Raw genomic sequence first — 9,125 nt, 5'->3', positions numbered from 1 at the left:
TAAATAATTTTAAAGATTTTTATAAATTAATTATGTATAATATACAATAATTATTTTAGGCGAACGTTGTTCCATGCGCGATGAAATTACACATGAGGATCATATTCATCACTTTTTTAAGTGTCCCTGTGCTGATGGATTGGAATGTAAAGCAGAAGAGTCTCAATCGGAGGAAGTTAGTATCTTTATTTATTATTTCAAATATTATATATTTTTAATTATGTTTATAAAATTTATTTTAATCTTCATAAAATTTATTTTATTACAGTCCACAATATTTCGTAAGCCCAAATGTGCCAAAAAAAGTACCCAGTAGGAATAGGTCTTTATTTAAAATTGTAGCTTCATCGATTTTAAAATTAATTCCTCTTTCTTTATAATATAGAATAAAATGTATTCAATGCATGTATAGAATTTACTTGAATAAAAATAAATTTTGATTTTTTTTTTCTTAATCTTTTCCTAAATATTTTTAAAAATTAATTAAAGTTATTTATTTCGACTATTTAATACAAAGAAATTTTTTCGAATTTATTTATCAATTTATTATTATTATTTAAAATCACAAGATTATTTTATTTATAGTCTATTTTCTACCGTAAATCAAAATTTTGAAAATAATTTAAATTTTTCTTAAAAATGATTTTTTTCCTTTAAAAATAAAAAAAAAGTCAAGACATTTCGATTCTGTATGAAGAATGAACTTATTTTTATTATCGATATGACTCAATTATTTTAATTAAAGATTCAGCACTGGCCGAACGGATAAAATGATTAAACACTGAATGTGTCGCGAGTTTCCGCTTAACCAATGGGTTTCCTTCACGTGTCTAACAACGGAAAAATATGTCTGAACTTTGTATTCGCCTTTCTTAAAAACACTGACATTTTCTAAAAATATCAGTATTTTTTATTTCAATCAAGCAATCTATTTTTATCTTTCTTTTGGTGTGATCGAGTGAGAATTATCCATATGCTTTTAAGATATATTTCGCATATTCATAAACATTTAATAAACTTTTACAAACTTTTCTTTTATCTTTATAAAGTTAAATAAGAAGTAAATTTGTTTTCTTATAACAATACAACTTGTAGTATTAATTTATAATTGTATTTTATGTTATATTCCGTGCTCGTCGAGCAGTCCTGAATTCGTCCAGGAATAGGGTTGAAAGGTGATGTAGGGAACACGGACTGAAAAATAAAAGTTGAGTGGCTTTTCCATGGCACCCAGAGCTGTCTAGAGCTTATACGAAACCCGGGAGTAGAGCGGGTCCTCTTTTCGTCTTAGTGGGCATACATAACAAGAGAAAGTATCAAAATTGCGCTAAATTTGACCTTTCGAGTCTTTTACAAATCTCCAAGACCATAGAAATTTAGGAAAAAATCCGTAAATAGTGTGTGTGTATTGGCGTCTATTTCGTTTAATATTTCAGGATGGGATAATGATTAAGTAACGAAATTTGGCAAATTTGGTAATTTTTGTATAAGAGTCATTAATGCTATTATATTTTGGTAATTAAAGATCGAGGAGTTGAGTTGATGAAGAAGAGATATGTCATCTCTCGAGAGAAGTCGGCAAAATCTCACAACAGATTGTGTCAGACACCATTTAATTTATTATATCAATATTTATTATAATTAATAACATAAACAGTATTCATCATAATAAATAAAATAAAAGTTATAGTCTATAACAGCCGAGAAAGTTACTACATTTTTTCAATGCTACAAATTTTACAGTTCGGCCATTCTTAATTGACATTCCGACCTCGGAATCCTTTCTTCCTTCTTATTCTTATGATTGCCCTAAATGCGTCCTGTTTTTATTGGACTATCAATTAACAATCTCATTACAAATGTTTTTAAATATCGGCAGGCGTCCTTTCGGCATATCGTTACGTCTTTGTTTTATTTATTTATTTAGTTTTTGAACATCATAAAAAGTTATAGACCCTTCAATGCATGATTTGTGTAATATCCAGACTTTATGTCTTTAATTTATCATCTTTATACGTCTTTCACGTTGTATTGGTGAAAGACGTATAAAGTACATACGTTTTCTCGTCTTTAGGAGGGATTTTTTTAGATTCAATATGTATCATCTTGCACCCAGTTCTTTATGTTTTCTACTGCTGTAGTTGTCAGATTAGAATCTTCGCGAGTACCAGATTTTACGATGTAATATTGATTCCCTGGCTTTACGCATACAAATTTATACGAAACTAGACACAGCTTTAGACTTGAACCAAATTCCGTTTTTAGTACCTTTTTATACTGTTGCCAGGATTGTCATAACAAATGCAGAGCCTTGGAATTGTTTATGGAATAATTAAAACTGTCGTCGTCAATTTTACAAACTTGTGACTACGTGTGATGCGTGGAATAATAATAGTCATGTTTATATTTCGTGTATATGTTATTTTTTCTTTATATGGCGTAATTCATGTAGATTTTTTTATTCTTTCGCTTGTACCCCCGTTCTGCTTCAGAAAATTCAAATATATTTATTTCTAGAAAAATACTTAAAGCATTGACTTCTTAAATTTTTGGTGATTAGGACAGTGTTAATTTGAAACAACCATGGTTCGTTAAAATTATCAGAGAATTAACGTTTCGAAACTAAGGAAGTCAAAACGTTCATACGAATTTAAGAAGTTTTGACGATATTCGAGTAGAAATCTGAAAATATAGGCAAGTTCATACTTTGGAAAGATGTTTAAAAAAGAAAAATCGACGTCAATTTTATTTAAAATGCTTGCTTCGAACTTTGTTGGAGGAGAATTTTCATGGTGACTCAAAAATGATTGTGTGAGGCCGGGACCTCACCTTTCGACGGAAGACGGGCCGTCGAACCTACGTTAATAAACAAGTAACTTATTCTTGTAAACAGAACTGGAACAACTGAGAAACGGGGTGCGATGCGATTTAATTGACACATTGCCGATAGTAGATCGCGAGGGAGAGTAAAGGAGTGGCAGAAAGGGGAGCTTTGAGGTCAGCTAACATCGAGTTTAAAGCGAACACATCCTCGGAGGGGCGGTGGCTATGACCGTGCAGAACCAACTGCATCCTTCCGACACAGGAGAAAACACGTTGATGGTATTGAAGTTAACCCTTGAATATGGCCTTAATAATATAGTAATTCGCAATACTAATAAAACAATGGCGGGTTTAAAACCTATTACGGGCCCCGGGCAAGTGCCATGCCTGCCTTGTGCCAAATTAGGCCCTGACCCTATACCGAGATATTAAACAAAACGAACGTAACACACACATATGCACACGGATAAAAACACACACAAACACAAACGTGCATACATATCCACAGAATTTTTTCGTTTTTGATTTCATGGGGTTTAAAAACATGGAGATTTGCAAAAAGTCGGAAGGTCAAATTTGACACGATTTCAACACTTTTCTTTCTTATGTAGTCTATATGTAACAGCAGGGAAAGTAGAAGTAATAAAAATAAAATAAAATAAACTTATAACAATATACGATATTTTATTATTAGCTATGTAATATGATAAATGTGTTTATAAACGTATAGTGTATTTTCGTGGGCGAATGCAAATCATATATCATTAAATTCATTTGTAAATTTTTAACATTAATATAACTAAAGGCTTTAATTGTCAATCTTAGTGTAAATAGTTGCATGGGTTCGTAATACATGAGGTAAAGAAACAAAATAAATAAGAGTTATTTAACATATAAAAGGTTAAATAACTCTTTTGATATTTCCATGAGTAAATGTGGAATTTCTAGTGGAGTCAAACTTTAAGTGTTTGACTGTTAAGACCATTTATATTTAGTTTTATCTTGAAATTATATTAATTGAATATGCTGTTTAAAAATTGAATAAATGTTTCACTCGAGAATAAAACGAACTAAGGTACTGTACTTGAGAATAAAACTATTCTCTAGAACGCAATTTTCTTTCTTTTATAAGTAAGAATTTGCTTCATGGGCTACATTAGGAACCCGATTCTTAATCGTTACTGCAGAATGCTTCCAATAAAAAATTTATATGGACTATTTAGAGTAAAACCGACTCTGTTATTACTTAAAGGAATTTGTACAAAGATCACACATCTGATCAGACTTGCAAACTCTTGATAGTCAACCCGAAATGCGATTTACTTTTACGAAGTAAAACTATATTGTGTCATGTAAGAATGTGAAGTATAGAAAATCGAACTATCAGATCCGGTTACTAAAAGCTTTAATATAACTCTTCGTCACGTAATTGTAGAAGAAAATTCTCTGATAAGAGGACTCAATTCTCGAATAACACGGTGACAGATTTAGATTTTAAAGGAGAGATATCCACCAAATATGGTTCGAGAAAATGATCTTTGAAAAATTTTAGTTAGATGAAGAGAGGAGGAAGTCGTGTTCGAGACTCTAGACGAGAAAGAAGGCCACAATCTCACAGGAAAAAGTCCAAATAGTCCTTGTCTCTACTCTTAAAATGAGGAAATATCTTCGCTTCATATGGAGAATCGTGTTTCTATGAACTTCAAACAACTACTATTACTACTACTGCGAATTCGAGAAGAGACGTTATCCTGCTTTTGGTGAAACCGGTTTGAGATATTTATGCCGTAGACGTTCGACTTGACGTGCTCTCAAATCATTTTCCCTCTGAAAACTTATCTTACTTAATTTGATGCCAAATGGCAGAAAGGTTCTATTGACAGCTGCCACTGAGAAACCCAAGAACGATTTAGACGGGTTGAAAAACCAAATGAATTTTTCGAGGATGTTCGTATTTTCCGTTGAATAGGAAAAACAAAAACGTCCGCGACATACTTCGATTACATTTAGCCAAAATACTTTTATTTATTAAAACGGAAATAAAAACTTGGTATACTGAAATTAAGACCATTTACAAAAATATACATTTTTGAGTCTTTCCTTAATTTATTAATACAACCACAGAAGTAACAGTTACATCGGCTTGAAGAAAAACTTCATTAAAAAAGACAAACAATAGATAAAAATTTACAAAGTTAAAAATAATATCAAACGTCAGTCTTTTATTGGAGGATATGGCGTTTTCACATTAAAAACAAACGTATATTTTCTCACCATACTATCAAGATCATCTAAAGATTTAAGAATTTCGTCCGAATGTAGACCATGCTAGTTTGATCCTCCTATTGATTTTTGGAAGTAGTGAGCCAGATTTGGGTATTACTTGTCCCAGGTATACATATTCAACTACTGTTACTAGTGTGATGTCATTTATTGTTGTCTTGATTGTCTGCCAGTTCATTGTACTGTACATGACTTTCGTTTTCGCCAAGTTCATTTTAAGGCCAATTTCATTGCTAACTTTCTTTAAATCGCTGACTACTTCTTGTAGTTCTGCAGGATCTTTAGCTATTGGTATTTTATCGTCAGTGAATCTTAGATGATTGAGGTGAGAACACCTTAACCATCTATAGATATACCTTCTCCATTTATAGATATACCTTTGTTCTTTCTGTCTATTTTACGGAATACATTTTCTAGGGTTGCCGTGAAGAGCTTGGGTGATATTAAGTCTCCTTGTTGAATGCCTTCAGATGTGGGAAATTCTGGAGTGTCATCATATATTTTTACTTTAACTTTTGCTTCTCTGTATATGTTGGCTAGAGTTTCTATGTATGGTTTGTCAATGTCTTGGTTGGTTAAAGCTTCTATTAATGCTCTGGAATATACGGAATCGAAAGCCTTTTCGAAGTCAATGAAGGCCATTGTCAATGGTATTCGATATTCATTGGTACGACTTAATAATTCTCTCAGTGTTTGTATATCATCTGTTGTACTGAAACCACTTCTAAAGCCAGCCTGCTTTCGTGGTGCAGCATCTAATGTGTTTTTAAATCTGTTATTGCTAATCTTCATAAATATTTTGTATATAATGGGAGTAATAGGGAGTGAGCTATATTGGGAGTAAGCTTATAGGTCTATAATTTTTAATGTCCGTTTCGCTGCCTTTCTTATGGATGAGTATTATATTCGCACAGTTTCAATGATTTGGTATGCCTCTTGATCTTAGGCATTCTGTGTATATATTCGTCAAGACTTTCCGTGTCTTTCTGCCAGCATATTTCAACATTTCAGCTGTTATTCCGTCATTACTAGCTGCTTTACCATTTTTCATAGTTTTAAGCGTTGATTTTATTTTTTCCGTAAGAACTTCTGGGACGTTTTCTCCATTATTAAGTGCTTTTTCTCCAAACGTCTCTGGGACTTTGTATAATTCACTGTAAAACATGGTTACTTGTTGAATTATTTCGTTTCTGTTTGTGGACCTGGTGTTTTTGTTTACCAGCGCGATTATTTATTTTTTCCCCACGATTAGCGCTCTTTTTATCTTTTTATAACTTCTTCTATTTTCAATTGCATTCTCAATCAACTGATTATTGTATTTCTAATATCTTCTGTTATTTGTTTTCTTATTGTCTTACATAATTCTTTGTATNAGGCTCAATTGATCTAACTGGCTCCCGATTTTCAGAAATTTTGCCACATAAATGGCCGTTTCTTTCCATTCGTATTTGTATGCAAAGAACATTACATAACAATAAAAGGAAATTAATTATTTATTAGTTTTTTCATAAAATTATTGTTATATATTATTATTGAATTAATGTTTATTAACGTAATAGGCTGTAGCCTGTTACACGGCTTCTATTTTCAATTGCATTCTCAATCAACTGATTATTGTATTTCTAATATCTTCTGTTATTTGTTTTCTTATTGTCTTACATAATTCTTTGTATTTTATTGTCTGTGTATTAGTACTTGCTTTCATTTCCCGTCTGCGTTTTAACAGATCTCTACTTTTGTCGGTTTCTTGAGATCATTTTTTTTCTGTGGTCCTCCTACCATCTTAGCACAGTCGAGAATAATTTTCATTAGCTGAGAGCTATTGACTTGGCCATGTAGTCTTTCGTCTAGTGCCCTTTGGTACTGATCTGAGTTTTCTATTAGGTTACGGACGTTCATTCCTAATATTCTTGGTTTTCTGCCTAACTTAAGTCTTTCTAGTTTTAAATCTTAGACAATTCTCGATCTGACTAATCGATGGTCATTGCCTGTTTGGAATTTATTAAGAATACTGACATCTTTAACAGTGTGAATCTTATTGGTAAGAATGTAGTCAATTTCGTTCTTAGTTACTGCGTTTGGTGCTTCCCATGTTTACTTTCTGTTGGGGTTCTTCTTGAAGAATGCATTCGATATATACACGTTCTGGTAACTTGCAAAGTGCACCAGTATTTCTTCTCTTTCGTTCTTTTCACTAAATCCATAGATCCCACTACTTGTTCCTGGTTGTTTCTTTTTTCCACTTTGGCGTTAATGTCGCGAATTAAATATTTAAAATGGATTCTATTACTGTTTAGTGTCTCTGCTACATCGTTATAGAATTCATCTATCTTTTCTTTCGGGTGTGAAATTGTTGGAGCGTACAATCTGTATGTTGTATCTTTTTATAAGCTGTAAAGTCAAGCTGGCTATTCGATCTGAGATACTCGTTACGTCGACTATTCTGTTTTTTTCATTTCTTGTTAATTAGGAATCCTACGCCGCTTGTTCTGCCTGTCAATGATTAAATATTAAAACTTATATTAAATATGATTAATATAAGAATTTCAGTTAACAAGTACAAAAAAATGTAAATGAAATTTAATAGTACAGATTCCTTAAATGTCACACAGAAATTATAAGAAATTATATAATGTATTCAAATTTCAGTTTTTAGGCCTGATTTTTGAATAATAAATATGCTATACAATGTGAATTATCTTTCTGCTTAATATCGCTAATTAACGTTCTAATGACAAAATATTGATAAATAAATATGCATATGGAAATAATCAATTTTTCAAAACATTATCTATCATAAACTAAACTACAGTTTGAAAAATTCACAAGAATAAATTTATCTAATATATTTTTTTGCACATTCGACTAACATTCGAAATCCTGTGAAAATTCATTAAATAAATATGTTACAAAATCCTTTTTGATAAGATAAGATAAAAACAACTATATATATATATATATATTATAGAAAAGCTTATATTTGACATTTTGAACAACGTCGAAGCAATATGATAAAATATTTAATTTTATTAATCTGTCTTATAATTGCCGTACAGGTAAATTTTCTTATTTTAATTTAATTCTTCTTCATACATAAAACAGTATCATCTACACTAAAGTATTTATATATTATTGTAGGCAATTGGGGATGAAAGAAAAATTTGCAAAGATCAAAGCGATTGTAAGGATAATCAATGTTGTTTGCGAATAGGACTTGTATATAAATGCATGAAGCGACCGGAACATGGTAACAAAATTCATCCGAAGCTTAATCAATATATTTTTATCTTTTCTTTTTCAATTAAATCTATTAATAAAAACTAACGCTTATTAATTAACTTAAAGATAAGTCCTGCCATCCTTTTGCCGATTTTGATGAAAGCGTTGATGGCGAAGCTTATAAAAGAGGTTGTCCTTGTTTAGACGAGAATGATGAATGCAAAATGGGTGAGGTAAGTATCTGTTTTTCATGGATTTATTTGCGATAAGTAATACTTTTAACGAATTTTATATAATGTTGCATGTGAAAATTATAATATTTTAATCTCTTTCTAGAGCCTGCTTGACAAATTTCCTAAATGTAGAACTAAGAAATAGTAAACTTTATGACAAGAGATTACTGTATCGTGTCTTTTAAATGAAAAATAAAATGTTTTGAAACGTTTGAATACTTTATTTACAAATAGAAAATAAGAATTGATTTAATACGTAAAAACTGAAATGTAATCACTGAAATATCTTTTCAAACACGTACTTATTGAGTGGACTCTTCATAAGTTAGAAAGAGTTTTATCCGTTAGCGAAGTTTAAACCAACGCATCACTTTATTCGCAAAAATCACTGAACGTGACTTTTTACAAATAAAGTCTGTTCCGAAATGATAGAGCCATTGTGAAATAATGACATTAATAAAGGAATAAGAAGCACGTTCTAGAACTGATTCCCATCAAGCAACAGTGCTTTAATGTCGCTTCTGGATAAATATAGAGCTTTATATTAATATTCAGTCAGTCACCCTT

The 9,125-nt window shown here is 31.1% G+C and overlaps 2 protein-coding genes across 2 annotated transcripts in view; both read left to right on the top strand.

Moving 5' to 3' along the window:
• LOC111613852 overlaps positions 1 to 401 on the top strand; it is an 882-nt gene extending 481 nt beyond the window's left edge. The window contains exons 3-4 of the mRNA XM_023355203.1: positions 60 to 175; positions 269 to 401. Coding sequence (XP_023210971.1) covers positions 60 to 175; positions 269 to 316 — 164 coding nt within the window. The 3' untranslated portion in view covers positions 317 to 401. The remainder of the gene's footprint in view (positions 1 to 59; positions 176 to 268) is intronic.
• A 7,673-nt stretch (positions 402 to 8,074) lies between these two features.
• LOC111613858 (U8-theraphotoxin-Hhn1e-like) lies at positions 8,075 to 8,774 on the top strand. Its single transcript, XM_023355210.1, has 4 exons — positions 8,075 to 8,162; positions 8,245 to 8,353; positions 8,452 to 8,558; positions 8,662 to 8,774. Exons 1-4 carry the CDS (start codon positions 8,115 to 8,117, stop codon positions 8,701 to 8,703), a joined length of 306 nt encoding a protein of 101 aa, XP_023210978.1. The 5' UTR covers positions 8,075 to 8,114; the 3' UTR covers positions 8,704 to 8,774.
• Positions 8,775 to 9,125: the final 351 nt, after the last annotated feature.

The sequence above is a fragment of the Centruroides sculpturatus genome, unplaced genomic scaffold (assembly GCF_000671375.1).
Source record: "Centruroides sculpturatus isolate CEXI.00-Female unplaced genomic scaffold, Cexi_2.0 scaffold1912, whole genome shotgun sequence".
NCBI lineage: Eukaryota > Metazoa > Arthropoda > Arachnida > Scorpiones > Buthidae > Centruroides > Centruroides sculpturatus.
Note: the sequence above shows the minus strand (reverse complement) of the source record. Positions and strands in the feature narration are given on the sequence as shown.